The following is an 18,132-nucleotide window of genomic DNA, read 5'->3' as shown; positions in this document are numbered from 1 at the left end:
ACCCAACGGGGCACCGAGGGCGAGCGCCGCCGCGAACCGGAGCTCGGGCACATCGGCCCGGGGGAGAAGGTGCGCGGCGAGCGCCCGGAGGCCCCGCACCCTCCCAGCCCTTCTCGGTTTCGGAGGCTCCGGCACGCTGTCCTCCCGACGCTGGGAGCAGGCTCGTCGGAGGCTTGGGGCTGGCGCCCGGGCGCGCGCTTTCGGGCAGGCCAGCGCTGCGTGAGGCCGAGGCCCGCGCGCCCCGCCGCCACCCCTCTGCCCACGGCCCAGCCGGGCCGCGCCAGCCCGCAGCCTGCGGCTCAGGGCTAGACCTGAGCGAGGGCGGAAGTCCTGAGAGGAAGGGAGGGAAGGGGCAAAAGAAGTAGCCGGCCCCAGACAAGGAATCTTTAATTACAGATTAAAAGGCAAGCAGAACCGTACACATTTTCCGTGTCAGCTGACTGCAACGACAAAAGGAAATACAGAATGCTGGGTGGGGTCGGGGCGGGGTGAATGCCTCTTCTCGTCGTCCTCGCCCCACACCCCTTTTATTAACGGGGCAAATGTAAAACAACATTAGGTAGTGGGGGACCCTGGGTAGGTGGTGCCTGAGGCCGGATCACTCCTCGTGTAGGAGGACCGTTTGCTGATGCACCCAGAGGTCCGAGGACCCTCTATATATTAAAAAAAAAAGACTATAAATACTCCGTTAGAGTACATTTTGTTTCCTAAAAAAGTCTTAAAACACATTTTTAAGTTTTAATATTTGACGCTTTAAGTACTGCTTATTCATTATTTTCAGCGAACTAACGGGCACGCATACACGTGCACGTTTTGTTTTGCAATTTTATAGATTGCGGTTTTTTTTTTTTCCTTCCCTGGCCTGGTATCACAGGATTAGAAATCCAGGAGCAAAGTTGAACCCATAGAAAGCCAGGGAACATAGCTGCAAGCACCAGAGAGCACAAGGTTCTCGATGGTTCTGGACTCTGGAGGAAAAAGGAGACATGTATGCATTGATACCTTTTCTCTTATTCATTATGATCGCAAAACAGTCTCTACCGTGTTTTCTGGGGTTTAAGATCCCACTTCAACTCTGTGACGTTCTAAATCCTTCACTTATGGTAGGGTGGTGTTCAGAAGCCAAATCCCACTCTGTGACCATCACACATCTCTAGTTCTGCGCCCTCAATTTGGAACACTGAAACTAAAGGGATGACCTTTGAGGATCACCCCGAGCCACCAGGCATTGCACTTTTTCGTATTTTATTCCTCTTGTTGCTGAGTCAGCTTGAGAAATAGAGGTATTTGGCTCTGTTTGTCAGTAATCTGTTTACTGAGAAAAATGATGCAGCAGGTTGGAGGCAGTAAGACCACCTTGTTTAGTCATTTTACCAGCCTTCCTCTTTGTAGGTAGTCTCCTGTCTTTTATTTGTAATTTTTCCATCAGTGCCTTTTTCCTTACAGCATTAAAAAAAAAAAAAAAAAAAAAAAATTCAGTGCTTTTTCATGTGGTTCCAGTTAAGTGATTTGCCCACACCCCAGATAATGCTATTTGCATTCAAGATTAATAGCTGCATATTAGTAATTCTTAAAATACCTCCTGATCCATATTTTCACTTTAAATGATTCCAACGTTATTGGCCAGACAAACGCCTGAACCAGTAAGTTCGTGGACTGATTGCCAGCCAAATGACAGACGCGTTCCACTCAGGAAACGATTAAATTTCTTTTTTTCTGGTCTCCTCGCTTCCACTGTAGAAGGTAGAGAGCCTTCCTTACTTATTTGCCACCTTTCCCAGAAGTGGTAGTAGATGAGCAGATTAATAAATTGCTGTAAATCACACTAGGTTCCAAGCCTCCCCCACCCTTTTGATACATAGTTAGGAAAATCTTTAAAATCTCCCCTGAAGCATCTAGTCTTGATTTAGCCACTCACACCACATTTTGACTTTCTCTTTCAGTAAAATAAATAAGATGAAAGAGCAAATTAGGAGTTTTTCTTTCCTTATCGTTTTCCTGTGTTTGAGAGGATCACCCTGCTGTCCTTGTTTTAGGCCAGTTTTGTTAGTTCCTATTTTTACCACCCACGGAAGAACAGCACAGGATCAAGTTTATATTAATAAATGATGTTCATGACTAGGTTTCTAAATGCCAGAGTTATGATTTATTATTTTTAATGGGTGGAGAAAGGAGAGCAGCAATAAAACCAGCCCCTAAGTCATTCAAAATCCTTGGCTTCACACATCTATGTGGTTATTTTTATTTATTTTTTGCCTTTTAAATTTCATCTAAATTTCCTGTAAGTTCTACTATTATGGACTAGTATTCTTTTTTCCTTACCTGTGTCCATAGCTTCAAACACTGTTTATTATAGTTAAATTTATGAAAAGCCTTTATGTTCCCCTTTTCTACTTTCTAAGTGTTTATAACTGCCTCTATTTATCCCCATCCCCCTAAGAATTTCACAATAAAATCCTGTACCAAATAAATTAAAATCTGCATCTTCAGACACCCCAGGAAGAAGGCATTAATCCACTTAGTCAAATATCCAGACCTCCCCTCTCCATTGCAGCTCTTCTTAATGTAACATTTAGTAATTGCAGCTGGCTCCTTATCCTAGCCTCCCTCCCTTTCATTCTGAATCATATTGGCCTTGTTTAACCTTCATTTCCTTTCCTACCCCCCACATTTGTCCACGTACTTTTCCTTTGACCATGTTTGTCTCTTTCTTTTTGCTGCCTGGTTTGAAAGCAATCAAGAGAGCTTTCTAAGACCTTAATACCTTCTGTTAAAATCCCATTCTTCCTTCCTCTTCCACTATTAATGCTTTGTACAATTTTTATGCATCCTTTGGTTGTGAAGTTACTGCTCTATATTTTTCTGATTGATCATTAAGTTATGCTGGCTTTTGAGAACTGCCTCCATAATCCTGAAGCAAAGGCTTTTTACTTGGCGTGCTCTTTGCCTTTGGAATGCCTTTCCTGGCAAGGACAGGCATTTTGGTTTGACTATGATTCTTAAGTTACAATTCAAGTCTAATTTGTTCAGTTAGGTTTCTACTCGAAGCAGCTCTGTTTCTCACTGTGAACTGCTTCATGAGGCTGCTTAGTTAAAGGGTGTGCTGTAAGCTCAAGATGTAATACACTTATATTGTACTTGATTATCAGTTTTCAAAGACAGCTGCATGCTTTGATATCTGTGTAAGGAAATATCAGAAGATAATATACCATTGGTATTTATTACTCTATAATTAAGGATGTGTCAGTGTTTCCCTTTAAAAAATGCTATTTTCAGAAATTCATATCTCAGGCATAAATTTCCCTATGAATTACAGTCTAATACTGTATTAGGAATATCTTCTTTTAAAAATTATTCCTCCTCTTCCTTTTCTTTCTGCGGAAGTAAGTTTCAGGATGTAATTTCTGGGTTATCTATTTGGGATGAGAGGAAGCAGGCCCTTGCTTCACAATTAAAGGTGCTTCTGCACTGATGCCCCCTGCCCCCTCTGCCCTAGGCCCTTTGCACAGGGCGAGATCGTGGGGACTGCCTTTTGGATAAAGGGCCAGCCTATCTGTTTGATAGACAGTGTCTAGTTGTATGATGTGAAAGGCAAAAAGACAGCTGTTCAGAAACATCACAGGTACCAGAAAGTCAGAGAGTTTAAAACCAGAAGTCAGTTTTTTTGCATTCCTCTCCTTGTGGTTGCTTGGACTATGAGTGTAGCCAGGCCAGGGAGGAGGAACATGAAATAAATCTATAGCCAAGTACTAGCAACTTCTTTGTCTGTGTTTCTTCTGATAGTAAGAGGAGGGAAGGGGGGAAAGATGGACAGATCTATTGCCCTTCACCTCCTTTAAGGGATGGTGTGGAGAAGGAAACGGCAGCCCACTGCAGTATTCTGGCCTGGGAAACCCCATGGACAGTGGAACCTGGTGAGCTATAGTCCATGGCGTTGCAAGTGTCAGACATGACTTAGTGACTAAACCACCGCCAAACCAACCATACCACTTGACCAAATGAGTTGACCACAACCTCCTAAAAGAGACTGAAGTCTAGACCTGTGTCTCCAGGGGACCCAAAGCAACTTGGTCAGGACTCAGCTCTTAGTTTCCTCACATCTACAATGGGGAGGTTACAAACATAAATGCTTTGCCAGGAGGGCCAGGGAAGTTACATGATGTGTAAGTCCTACAGAGTGTGAAAGCCACAGGGCGTGGCAAGGGCCTGGGATGGGATGTAGAGACCCAATGCTTCCCTGCAGATATAATAATAGTCATAATAAAAATACTTAAAATATGAGCAAATCTACAGGGTCTCTCTGTGGGCTACCTCCTGCTGCCCTTTGCCTGGTGAGGGGGGAAATAATAGGGAACCAGAGGTCCCAGTGAGTCATCAATACTGACCTTGGTGCTTCCTGAAAGGCAGGTAGGTGACAACGACAGTGTCCTGTGCAGAGAAAGGCTTATACAAAGACATACAGAACATCTTTCTGTTTCTCTAAGTCAGCCTGGCTCCTACATAGGCCTTAACATGATGCCTTAATTTCCTCACTTGTGAAATGGTGATGGAAACATTACATTTTCAGATATAAAGGACTTCAAATTCCTTGAGAAAAGTGTTGCAGAAGTATTTCCAGTAGAAATCCCATCTTCCAGCATTCCATCTTGGGTCTGCTATTTAAATGCAGTAACTAATATGACAGTACACATTTTAGATTATCTTCTATGTGCCTGCATGTCAAGTCGCTTCAGGCATGTCCAACTTCTGCGACCCTATGGACTGTAGCCTGCCAGGCTCCTCTGTTCATGGGATTCTCCAGGCAAGAATACTGGAGTGGGATGCCATGCCCTCCTCCAGGGAATCTTCTCGACACAGGGTTTGAACCTGCATCTCTTCTGACTCCTGCATCGCAGGTGGATTCTTTACCGCTGAGCCACCAGGGGAAGTACCAGATTATCTCTTAGGAAACATCAGTTCTTTGTATCTGTTTATGGGAACCATGAAGAACCTGTCCTAGGGTTGAAAGTCATTACCACAGGGATATGGGAGAGAAAAAGGAATCACTAAGGTGGTGCTAGGTGCTAGGAGGACCCCAGAAGGCACTGACCCCTAAATACATAACTCACATGCAGCTAGGGCATCCCAAAGATACTTGGAGGATTTCTTTTCATGGGATGATGACAATGAAAGCCCTTGTCTTAAAGACGAAAGGGAACAGGTAACAGCGCAGGAAGTGGGCAGAGCGGTTCGCAGCTCAGACAGCTCTGTGCCCTACCACAACGCTCTGAATTTTTCAAGATAAAAAAGACCAGCTCATATAATAACTTCCTCCATCTTCCTCTCTTTACTCTTCAAAAAGGAGTTTCTGGAGCCCTAATTTTCCATTTTCTATTTGTAACACCACACACATCAGTGAGCAACGGTGATCATTAGCCCCCCAAAAAAGGAACCCACAGACAGTCAAGTTCAACTTCCTTCAAAGTATGGGTTGTTGCAGGGTCAAGGTTAAGTGCTTGGCTCCGAGTAAGCCAAGGAAAGTCTTCTCATGCAAAACTGGTGGTGAGGGCAGTTTCTTTTACTGTTGAAAGGAAAATGGTTTTCTGACTCCATCCATCACCTTGAGAAACATTAAGGATGGCGTGGTAGCAGAATATTATAGCTCCTATATTACAGATGGTAACCAAGATATCTACAGCTCTATCAAAATGTATATCCAATAATAACATTTAAGACATACAAGAAGTCATAAAGGGTAGAAATAAGACTGTGTGTGCTATGACCCAGCTTAAGAAACAGACCATTTCTTAAGGTACCGCACCTTTCCCAGTTATGTGTCTAATCTTCCTACCATCACTTCTCTGACTTAACCATTATTGTAAATTTGGTGCTAATTCCCGTTTTCTGTTTTACTTTAAGCACACAGGTACATATCTTTGAGCATCCTGTAGAATTGTTTACGTAGTTTAAAAACCTTGCCAATTACATTTGAATGAATAATTGTGAGGGGAGGGCACATGATAGCGGCACCAGTCATTGTACATCTCAATTCATATTTTAAAATGAAACTTGTTTTCCAGTTTTCCACTGAAACAGAAAGGCACTTAGGGGGACACCTGTCAATAGTCAATAGAAGAATAAAACTCACAGAATATGTCAACATTAAAAGGCAGCATGGACTCATTTGAAAACTGATTCTCTCATCCTCAGAAAGTATCTTGAGACTGAAATGAAAAATTTTTTTGTGGCTCATAATATTTCTGGGTAGCAGATGCTTTCTCAAAAACAGATTTTACTTTTAAAAATATCAAATATAATTAACACCTTCAACATACAACGAAATCTTTGCTTCCAGATGCATTTCAAGGTGTTGAAGTGAATTTGTGCAGCCCTCTATGGCTGAGTTTTCACTGACTTACTGATTGTTCTGCCATCTTTATGTGGCAAGTTTGAAGAACTGAGAGCTGGAGCAGGACATTTAAACTTAACCATATCTCAAGGATGCTTGTTAAACCAGGTGCATTTGGGGAAAGGTCTTTTGACCTATTCCTGGTTAACCTGGTATAAATAAGTATACTGAGAACTAGGTGCTCTTCTGTTTATTACAGAAACACCTTGCCAGAAACACAGGTTAGGTAAATTCGGGACAAGCATCCTGAACACTGTGTCAGGGTTGATAATGGGCAGACTTTTAAACACGTTTAAGATTAAAATTGGTTTAATGATTAATCTAAAAGAGAACAAAATGAAAAGAACTGAATGTTTAAAAAAAAACAAACAAAAATTTTCAACATCCATACTCAAAATAAGAAATAATGGGAGTGTCTGCTGTCTTTAGTGAAAGTGAAGAAAGCAGGGCCTTCCCAGGTGGCGTTAGTGGTAAAGAACTCCCCTGCCAGTGCAGGAGACTTGAGAGAGGAGGGTTCAATCCCTGCTTGGGTCTGGAAGATCCGCTGGAAGAGGACAAGGCAACCCACTCCAGTATTCTTGTCCAGAGAATCTCATGGACAGAGGAGCCTGGAGGGCCACAGTCCATAGGGTTGCAGAGAGTTAGTCATGATTGAAGTGACTTAGTACAGTACAAGGAAAGCAGGAAGTAGAGTCAGCTTGTACTGTCGATTTTCCTCAACAAAATATCCATGCCACCATATCATGGCTGTTGAGAAACACACAGGCACACACACACACACATATATATTCATCTTTTCAAATGTCACGGATTATACATTTACAAGAGTTTTTATTGCTTATTTATTGCACTAATACCAAATCCAACAGTATAGTTTTAAGAAGTGACCACTTTATTGCAAATTTTTATTCCATAAGTAATGCTGGCACAGCTAAAGCCAAAATTTGATTTGAGCTTATGGGTGTAGAAAAGCATCTTTGTACACAGGTAACTTGCAATATTGTGTTTGCCAAAATCAGGCAAATATTTAAGTGTTTCAGATGCACTATCTGAATGGTAATTAATGTTGTTTTCCCTTGAATTAGTGAGAAAAGTATATATGGATAGTTATGCATATAATACACGATTCACTATGAAATGTGAGCTCATCATAGTAGGACATAATGAAGTAAGCACTGTCTCTTGGCTGTGAGAGTATAATATTGTTTTGAGAGACGTTATCTATAACACGGCACCTTTCTAACTGAAGCATCCCTTTAGATGCTAAACCCTGCTCAGGAGAAGAGTCTAAAAAGCTCTTAGGCCTTTTTATATTAGCTTTTGCACTCAAAAGGAACATAACCGATAGATTGCAAGTTTCACAGTCTCAGACCAGAAGGGACTTCTCAAATAATTCCCGAGCCCTTTGTTTTATGGGCTAATTTGTCCAGTGCCTTCTCAGAACGGGAGGAGGACTCAAATCCAGTGCTGTGACGTCCATCATACATAGGGCTCTCACACTGGTCAGGGAGGACTGTGCGCAGAGATAGAACCTGTTGTTTCTGCTTCTTAACTCTCCCTGCTTTTAAATTCCTTGGCCTCCTGGGCCTTGAACTGCTGCTTTTTTCTGATCTGCAAGACCGCCTCTAGCTCGAGGGCTCTACCTTGATCTATTTCCTGCTTACACTTTTGCTATCTGTCAAATGGGTCCTACCAGACTTTTGAACCAGTGCCCCCTCTGTCTCAGATGCCTGCTAGACAACTCAGTCCTTCTAAAAGCCAAAGAGCCAGGCTTGGCCCTTGTCTACCCCCTTCTCCCTGGCTGTTCCTCACTTTACAGCTTATAGAAGTTATTCATTTCAAAAGCTAGGAGAGTTACAATTTACCTGTCAGTAAACAGAAGATGGTTTATCAACAGACTTTACCTTAATGACTACAAATGTTTACCTCCTGCTTTCCAGAATGCAAAGAAAATCTTGGAAATGTCATAATATCTCACAAACATTTGCAAAACAGATCCTTGTTCATCGGGAAAAGAAACAATTGTATTCGTTGTCTCTGACACAAGGAAAGTATTCCGAGCGAAACATACAGATAGATGTACACACTTACATGGAAATGTGATATGTTAATTAAAAATTGCAGTGGGCACTTTATTAAAAATTTATTTTACAATCTAGCCATTCAAAATATCTTGACATTAACAAATACACCAGCTTGACTATTGGAATCATAAGTGATTTATCTCAAGAAGATTATATTTGTAGCTGGATGCAAATATTTTTGACAAACATTTATATCAAAATTACTTGTTTTCTAAGAAGTATTTTTATTTCTCTATTTTTATCCCTGGAAAAAAATTAAAACAAGTATCTCTGTGTTCATTTTATGGGCGAGATGGCCCCACTTAGTGTATTTCCCATGTTTGTCTGAATTACAGCTGTTTATCTTGCAACTTTCTTTAAGATAAATTAAATGCAAATGTAACTCTGTGAATCATGGGAATACCTGCCAGACTCCTTATTAATACCTTCACTTAAAACCCCGGTGCCAGGGAGTCATTAATTTGCTAAAAGAAAAGTGCTAAAGCAGCTCTTTGCCCACAAACAATTCCGAGATGGCTGCCCAATTAGTCAGTAGCATTCTGATCCTCCTTCCAGGCCCTGTGGCCCTCTGAGGACACAAGAAGGCTCCAATGATAACCTGGCAACCTAGGTAGAAACCCAGCCAAGTGAGAGCGTTTGAAGCTGCAGTTTGGCTGCCATCGTGTCGGCGAAAAGAAAGAATTCAGGCACCATGTCATCCAGTACAAAGGATAAAAACGGATTCAACCGGAAATTCAATGTGGCACCACATATGGGATACATGAGTGCGGTTACACAACAGGCCACATATTTTTTTTGAACAGTCTCCTCCATGTGATGCCGAGGACATGTGTAAGCATCATAACGTCTCTAGGAATCTGTATTTAATTTGAGTTGGGGTGGTGGCAGGGATTGGAGATCTGAAGCCGCCACAGGTTTGTGGCAGATGGCTCTGTGTCAGCTATGACAAGCAGCCAGGCTCAGCTTCCTCTGCAGATTTTCTTTTCTCTCTGATCAGGTAAATATGGGCACACTCTGGAAAGTTCTACAGATTCTGCCTTAGGCTGCAAGTTTGTGACTTAGCCCCATCTGTCACAAATCTTCCCTAGGTTCTGCTGTAAGCAGAGACCTGAATTTACCATGTAGGGCTGCCCAAGAAAAAGGAGCCATTTCACCCTGTAAGGGGGAGGGAGAGAAGAGAAAGCAATGAAGAAGCATTAACGACCCGAAAGACTAAAGCATGCTGAAAATTCATACTGCAAATTTGCATAACTTACGTCAATTAGATTTCAAAAAGCCACCAAGTAAATGGTTCTCAAGTTTCATCACCTCAGGAAATCCCAGTTTCTGATTGGCTTGAAGTGTAACAATATTTTCAACCATTGTGGAAAGCTCCCCCCCCAACCCCGCTTTTTTTTTTTTTTTTTTTTTGCAAATGGGTATATTCTACTGCACACAAATTTCCTGGTTTATGTTATGGATGACAGCTATTACAAGTTTATCATCCAACTTTTAACTTTTCTAAACATAAGATAGACAACACTCTTAATACATGTTTTTTTGTGAATGTGAATTTTACTTTTAAGTGGTGAAGGCACAAGAGAAATGCCATTACTATTACGTGGAATTTATAAAGCACTTCAAGTTTACAAACGGGTTTATATTCATTATTTCATTATAGCAGGACCTCAGGGGGAAAATGCTATTAAGAATTAAGAAAAAAAGAATTCTTCCAAGTTTATAGATGAATCATATAGAGGCCAAGAAGTTCACCTAGAGCCAGGCTACAAATTAGTAGCAGAGAAAGAGAAGCAGCCAAAACCTCTAACTGATCTTAATCACCCTGAGTATATCTATTGTGCTAAAGATTTTTTGCTTGCATTTTACTTAAACAAATCAAAGGAAAACCAAGCCAAACAAAATCAAGGAAAGAAGTTAAGAAAGAGAGGGAAGAGTAACGGGGAGGGAGGGAGAGAGATTGAGACGGATCATTTGCCTTAGATTGTGCTGGTGCAGTTGAGAGGTTTTGAAGTTCTAAAAATGTCATGAGCTTTTAAGTTTTCATTTTTTAAGGAAAAAGTAATGACTTTGGAGGCGTGTTAATACTAGTGAGCACCACCTTATTCACATCTAGAGTATAAGCTCAAATTAAAAGGGGACTATAAAGTGACCAGTCTCTTGAAGGAAACTTAAAGTGGCTTGGCTGTGGTTCGGGGAGATATAACCTGATATAATTAAGACAACCGCAAATGGCTTTTCTGGGCTCTGAGTCTGAACTGTAAGCTTAATCACTCTTTGGAATCACTTTTGGGCAGAAATCTGAAAATTATCCTCTCCTCCAAATAACAGCAGGTTATAAAGGTTTCTGGAATGTGAAAGAACTTGAAGAGGGGAACAAAATAAAAATCAGCTGCTATCATCTGAAAAAACTTAAACTACAGTTTACCCTCGTAAAGCAAAGGAAGGGTGGCATCTCTCTCTCTCTTTTTTTTAACACAGAATATCACTCAATTTATAAATAAAAATAAATGAAAAATTGGGTGGGAATGAAAACCTACTGTTAGTCCTGAGAGTATATATTTTATATAACTACCCCATTTGTACTTTTGTGCTATTTTCAATACTGGTAACAAGGGGGTGAACAGAAATTTTCCTCTAAAGCATTTTAAAATCTAATGATCAAAGGCTTTCTAAAAGCATAAGGTACTGATCTCAAATAATTGTTGGGAATTTTCAGTAAGTAAATTCCCATTGTCAAAATGAGACCAAAAAAAATATAACTTCCCGGTATGAGACTTACTTGGGTTGTAAAAGGAAGCACTATGTTACTGTTAGAAGTTAATCCTTGGCTGATTACTTTATGATTATTTCTAGAATCTTGTGTTCAAGAGTCATAAAAGAGCTCCCTATTACAGATGAAGTGAAACCTACTTTATCTCTGTGGCAAGTGTGTGGCTGCTGGGTGTAACCTACTTAGAAAGGGACGTGTCCTGTGTACAAGAAACCTGCAGTCCAATGGCTGAGCCTAGTGGCAAACTTTTTAAGAAATGGCTTTAGATTTAAAAAAAATTCAGAACAGGGTTTTAAGTTTTAAAAACAATTAAGAAATGTGATTTCTGCATGCATTTCTTTAAATATCTTAAGTAAAATGTCTGTGTGAGAGAGAGAAGAAGCACACTTGCATGCGCACGAGGAATTTAAACATTTCAAGTCTAAAACCATTTCAGGTGAGAAGTCATGGGCATGGAGTTTTGCAGCAGAGAGAGTCACTTTAAGAAAAAAAAGGTATCAAATTCTGTTTCTGCTTTTCAGTTACTAGCATTCTGTTTCAAATCCTGCTTCAAGTTGTAGCCCCCAAACTCTCACTCATATTGAAAGTATAATGTCTCATGTGAGAAAAAAGCCAAGTGTTAGTAGCCTTATACTAGTCATTAAATTTCTAAGTGTGAATCCATATGAAAAATCTTATCCTAAAGTGAACTCTACATGATAAGTAGTTGAGATGATTTTAAAATGTAAACTTTTAACAACAGAAAAAAAGAGTAAGGTGTAAAAATATAAAAGGAGCAAATTAAAGAATTCAGTGACTTTCTATCCTTTTAGATCTTAGAAGCATATGTTTTTAAAAGCAAAACAGCACTGTCCAATGGAATAAATTTAAAAAGAAAACCTCAATACTCTCTGTATAATATACACAAAAGTCTCTTCCATTGCCTAAAAGTACAAAGCTGCCTTGGGGAAAATAATTCTCTGATATTTAGTGAGGGCGAATGTTACCTGAAATGTGAATATTTATAAAATGTTAAGGTAAAAAAAAAAAATAATAGTGTAATGTATTAAATCTTGATGATAAAGTTATAGCTGGCATTCCTTTTCTGTTTTAGCTCTAAATCTTATTACAACCACCCAACTAGATCTGTGGTCCTTGTGATTTTTATCAGTTTGTCCTGGTACTGCGTTATAAAGCTCTTGATTATTTCTAATTCCTGGGCTAACTTATTCATTTTTGAGATTAATTTTTGGATACAATGTCATCAAGATCTATGAATGAGGATATATATCAATGTGTATAATAGATTTATAAGAAAAAAATCCATGCTAAAAAGTACATAAAATGAATAATATATAGAAATTCTTATAAATACTTATGCATGAAACACTAATTTCTTAAACTGAGTTGGACCATTTTAGGGTGCATGGACTAGTAATATATGTAAACCAGAATAACATGAACAAACATTTAAGGTATATGCTATTTTTTAAGCTATAGGAAGAACAATTTGGTATATTAATTGCGTACCACTAAGTTGACATTCCTTCAGAGTTTTTCCAGAAGCTTTTGGTAAAAGAAATGATTAGGGCTATGCTATGGCAATAGCCATATTAAAATATCTCAGTTGGAGATGTGTTTTTTATTGTAACTCTAAGCAACCTGTTGCAGTAACTTTTGAAATGATTAAAGATTTGCAGATCCAAAATAACAGGAATGATAATGCCTACCTGGAAGCAAAGTTAAAAATGGATAAATTCTGATGTTGGAAATACAATTAAAAATGCTTCACCATTCTCACCATGAGATAAAAACATTTTTTCTCCCGGTTTTTTTTTTTTTTGGTACCTCTGTGAGATGATGGGTGATAAGTAAAACCTGTGGTGGTAATCATTAATCATTTGAAAGCATACGTCCATCACTATGCGGCACACCTCACACATATACAGTGCAGTAAGTCAATTATATCTCAATAAAACTGAAAAAAAAATTGCCCAAAAATTCACCAGAAGGAAAAAAAAAATATTCCGATGGTAAACTCACTAAAAAATAGCTTTGTGTCATATGTAGAAGATGAACCTATTTGTATTAATACATATTACTCTATTTCTTCAATTTCATAATCTGTGTATTTTGACAGTCTGTTATGTGGGAAACTACTAAATTAACATTTTACCCAAACAAGACCATGACTGAACTTTCAAAATGAGGAAATCTGATGTAAACCTTGGAAGACTGTTTTCTCTTTGAAGCTTCCTACGAATACGATACAATCGTATTGACTGAAGGAGTAATACTGAAGCCTGGAATTGTTCAGTCAGCATTTTAAACTATTATGAGCTACCTTCTGAACCATTGCCAAGTTAATAGACAATGAAAGATAATGAGCTTGAAATTGGGTGTTAAATTGCATTTTTGGTTCTCTCCCTTTTTCTTGAAGTTTAACTGTTTCCTGCAGAAACAAAGTCATGTTTTGATGTATCACTATGTAAATATGTATGTATCTGAGGCCATGATAAGGGAAAGGAGAGGAAAAAAGGCATCGGGCTGTATTTCATGTAGAAAGGATATATATTAACATAGGAAAATTAAAATATGCTGGATTATAAAACTGCTAGCTTGTAAAGTATACTAAATTTATGTAAAATGAAGATGCTACATTCAAAGAATATAAAAAGGTATATTACTCATGGCCTAGAGCCACCTTCACAACTCGTAAAGCAGATTTATCCCAGTTCAATTACTTGGACTTTTAGGAGAGTCTCTCTGTTGTTATTCCAACAATGTAAAATTCTTCATTCAAACAAGGAAAAAAAAAAAAAAAAACGAATGAAGGGACTGAATGATGATGCTATTTAAACTCTTTTCCTTTTGCCTCTGTCATTCAGAGAGGAGACTGACAGTTGAATTCTAAACTAACTGAGGGTTTTTATGTAATTTTACTGAACTAGACAAAGGAAACATTTGATTCTCAAAATCATCTTTAAAGTATTTAAAAAATGAACACCAAATTTCACAAATGTCATTCACCTGAATTTTTGAGGACTGAAGATTTCATTATGATGGGAAGAAAGGCTTATCCTCATTAGTATAATTGTAGAATCTTTCCTTTTACTTCCTTTTAAACTAATGAGTTACATTAATCCAGGTTCATTTTTATAAGCCTCTTGGGGCTAAATGTAAAGGACAGTCATCTTAGAAAACAATAAATTAAAAAAAAAGCATGTACCATGCATTAAGTGCACGTATTTCATAAGACCTAGGTTAATACAACTGGCTTCTAGTTTAATTAATCCTTGTTAGTGTAACAACTAATATCCCTCCCTAGCATGTTTCCTTTAAACATTAGTATGTTAATTAAATGTTTTTTTTTTTTTAAGATTTTTCTTTGTACTTCAATATGGTATTTATACCACGTAAATCTCTTCTCAATAACTACCTTATAGAGATGTTTTCTTGTAATATCTGGTCTCTTGCAGAAATTCTGGAGCCTTTTTGAAAGCTGTTCAGGTGTAGAATACAGATATTCAGCTGCAGGAAAAACAGATACATTTTTAATGAAACAAAAACCTCAAAGCACACACCCGATATTAGTCACTTTACTAATTAAAAATGCATATTGCTCTGTGCCGCCTTGTGTTTTACATTATTTAAGCATGATTTTATAAGGTTACCTCAGCTCACAAGGATGTTTAATGCTAAATAAGACTGTGTAGTTGTGCTGTTTAGACATCTCCTTTGGGTGATTAAAATACATTATTCTAATGTAACACAATGCATATGTGATATATTTAGTGATGAGAATTTTTTCAAAGAACAAGTACGATAGCCGTATGTACTCTGTACAACAGTTGCATATTATTAACTAGTCAATTGTTGAAATAATTTGGTGTGACTTTCAGTCCTCAATTTTTCTCTGTGTATATCATTAAAAAAAAAAATCTGTAAGCAATTGCAGCAATGCTGACCTGCTTATAAAAATCCATCATTATGGGATGTGTATGCTAACAATGAAGAATGCTATTTGAAAACTTGCTTTTTTGTTATCTTAAAAGAACAGATGGTAAATATAAGCTTACTCTAATGTATTAAAACACATAAAATTTTCCTTAACACTAACATGTTGACTTGCCAAATAAACAATTGCTCCTGCCTAAGTTTATTTTCAAACTTTCTAATTTAGCATGAATCATGTAGTAAATTTCAACAAAGACAAAAGTACATTAAAGCAGCTACCTGGAAATATTTCGGGATAAACCAAATCTTTGGGACAAAGCGGGTAACACCCACAATACACAGCTTCCAACCTAGAGAAAATTTAGAAAGAGGATAAAAATATATTAAAAAGACATTACCATTCTAGCTAGAAAGTGGTTTTGTTTGCTAAGTTAACAGTATGAGCCCAGAGTTAGCTGGGATGAAAAAACATGGTCGGCAGTGCAATCCTAAAAGCCAAAGTTGCTCTTTTAAAAGATTTTATTGATCATATATGAATTTCATAGAACAGAACCAACAGCATATGTTTTGTTCACTGAATTAATCAAAGCGCAGCTCTGCATTTTTTTTTGTTGTTTTTAAAATACTGTTTAACACATTTTATAATCAGCAGATAAACACATGTAACAACATGGTTAAGTATGGACAGCTTTTCTTAATAATGCTGCAAAGCCCCAGAATGTTCATTTTTCAAAATGTTTAAATAAAACAGCAAATACTTAACTTTAACACCCTAGATGTAGAAATCATCGAGGCACTTTAAAAAACATTGGAAAAAAAATTTACAATCTGTTGTGATGGGTCATTTTCATTTTAAGTTAAAGCTTCAAAATAGTTTGTTATTAGGCAGGATGTAAAACTATTTCCCTGTTTGACTGAGAAACTCTCATTAAGATTACCTTAATGAGTATTTTGCTTTCTTGACTGGAAAGTCAGCTCAGTTTCCATTTTATCCAAAAAAGAATACTCTTATTATTAAACAAAGAAACAAGAAAGTTTCACTCTGTGAGAGGATTTCCCTAAGGACCAACTATAGGAAGTTTTTCTTCATGTCCCAGCGGTAAGGGTTAAGTAGAAGAAAGGTATTGCTCTTCAGGGTTTGTGTTAGTCTTGCATAATGGCTATTGATCTGACATATAATAAACCTTAAAGATACCACTGTAATTTCTGTTGGCTAGGAATTATGCAGTGAAATTCAAAACACTCTTTAAAATATGTTTATTTTATGAGAAACTTTGAATTGCATCCAAAATGTTGACCAAAGGCGGAATTTTATTTTGAACTGCAGATTTTTTTCAACCCAAGAATAGTTTGAAGTTATGTCAATGTTTACCTTGTTTATTTACAGTGACAAAGTACATGCAATTTAAGCTGTTTTTAAGTGGGTGATGTTTTCCCTATTTTATAACTGAAATTAGTTTAAATGAAAAGTATTTACTTTGAGCTGCAAAGTTTGGAAAAATACTGTGTTCAAAGTTCTGCTTGAGAACTGCTAGCAGTTTTAAGATAACACAGTGGAAAGGGATAGGTTCTAGTTACTAACGATTAATTTCAAAATCCAAACTAACATCTAATATTTATTTTCTTTACATACGTAGGTTATGTGTAGAAATTCTTATCGTAAGCACAGCTATAAACTGCACTGTGACTGCATTATAAAACATTCACAAAAGTTTTGAGCACATAAACTGGGGATATTCTTTATGAACCAAAAGAAAATATGCACTTTATCTGAAGACACTCAGTTTTAAAACGCTGTGCCAATCGAAAAGCAAATACATACGAACATTCTCTTATAATTACATAAAATCAAAAGAGTGAAGTCACAGGCATTTCAGAAAGTGCACATGTTATCTGCTTTTTAATAATGGATTTGAATTAGAGTGTTCTGTTCCCCGAAAGAAAACTGCAGGCCAAGTTACATTTTGAGTCATCATGTGAGCATGTACTCTGCCATTTCCAAAAAACCGCTGCTAATTAAAATACAGTGAGAGAGGAATGACATTATTTGATTTAGGAAGAAAAAATTTTCAAACTTAGGTTCCACCTTTTGTTTGTAAATTACCTTATTCGTGGCTTTATTTCATCAAGAATAAATACAACAACTACTTTTGGGTATAATTTTGACTTCTAAAATATTACACCTTATTATACACGTTATTTATATCAGGACTGTGTACTAAAATATATTAAATTTGTCACAATATTTTAAAAGAAATTTATAAAATTCCTTCTCGTAAGTTTCCCATATTTTGCTATTTTGAAGAAAATTATCATCTCATGATAATAATACAATTATTCATCATTTCAATTCTTATGCACTACCAGTTAAATAATAAATAGGGTTCCAATTGATCTATTGTTAAAATGACTAGCAAATGACCTTTTTATTCCAATTAACAAATCATCTGCTAAATCTATGAATCTTAATATTCAGATCTATTCACTTCAATTCATACAATTTATCTGCAAATAGTTGTTGGGCTTTTGATTCTAAATATAATTAGCTGATAATTTTGCTTGGCTGAATTACTTTTCTGGAGGGCCTGCAAAGGCTCTCAGTCGCATTATCTAGCAATAATGAATCTGATAGGTGAAATTTTTTACTGTAATGAGGATGAGACACAGTTGTGACACCTGAGTCTACTAATAACAGAAGACTGCTAATTATCGACAGCACTTTTTTGTGTGATGCAAGGAGAAAAAAATCCCTCATTATTAAAAAATAAAAAGTTACAATTATAAGTGACACCGGAGGAGAGTAAATAAAATGGAGTGATTAAAACATTGCTGCTTTAAGGGTGTTTTTAATTAAGTGGAAATGCTAATGTTGTCATACTTAGCAGATGGGATTAAAATTAGTTATTGTAAGTAACTCATATTTTATGTTATGGTTTCCACAGCATGTCTACAAG

General features: G+C 37.5%; 1 protein-coding gene across 4 annotated transcripts in view; it reads right to left on the bottom strand.

Annotated features, from left to right (window-relative positions):
* Window positions 1–7,259: 7,259 nt before the first annotated feature.
* GTDC1 (glycosyltransferase like domain containing 1) overlaps window positions 7,260–18,132 on the bottom strand; it is a 406,950-nt gene continuing 396,077 nt past the window's right edge. For all 4 annotated transcript variants that reach the window (XM_061135437.1, XM_061135439.1, XM_061135436.1 and 1 more), the window contains 3 exons: window positions 15,458–15,528; window positions 14,661–14,752; window positions 7,260–9,627 (listed from right to left, as the gene is read on the bottom strand). In XM_061135437.1, coding sequence (XP_060991420.1) covers window positions 9,544–9,627; window positions 14,661–14,752; window positions 15,458–15,528 — 247 coding nt within the window. In that variant the 3' untranslated portion in view covers window positions 7,260–9,543. The remainder of the gene's footprint in view (window positions 9,628–14,660; window positions 14,753–15,457; window positions 15,529–18,132) is intronic.

Source organism: Dama dama, chromosome 33 (assembly GCF_033118175.1).
Source record: "Dama dama isolate Ldn47 chromosome 33, ASM3311817v1, whole genome shotgun sequence".
Taxonomy (NCBI): Eukaryota; Metazoa; Chordata; class Mammalia; order Artiodactyla; family Cervidae; genus Dama; species Dama dama.
This window is presented reverse-complemented; position numbering and strand designations above follow the sequence as displayed.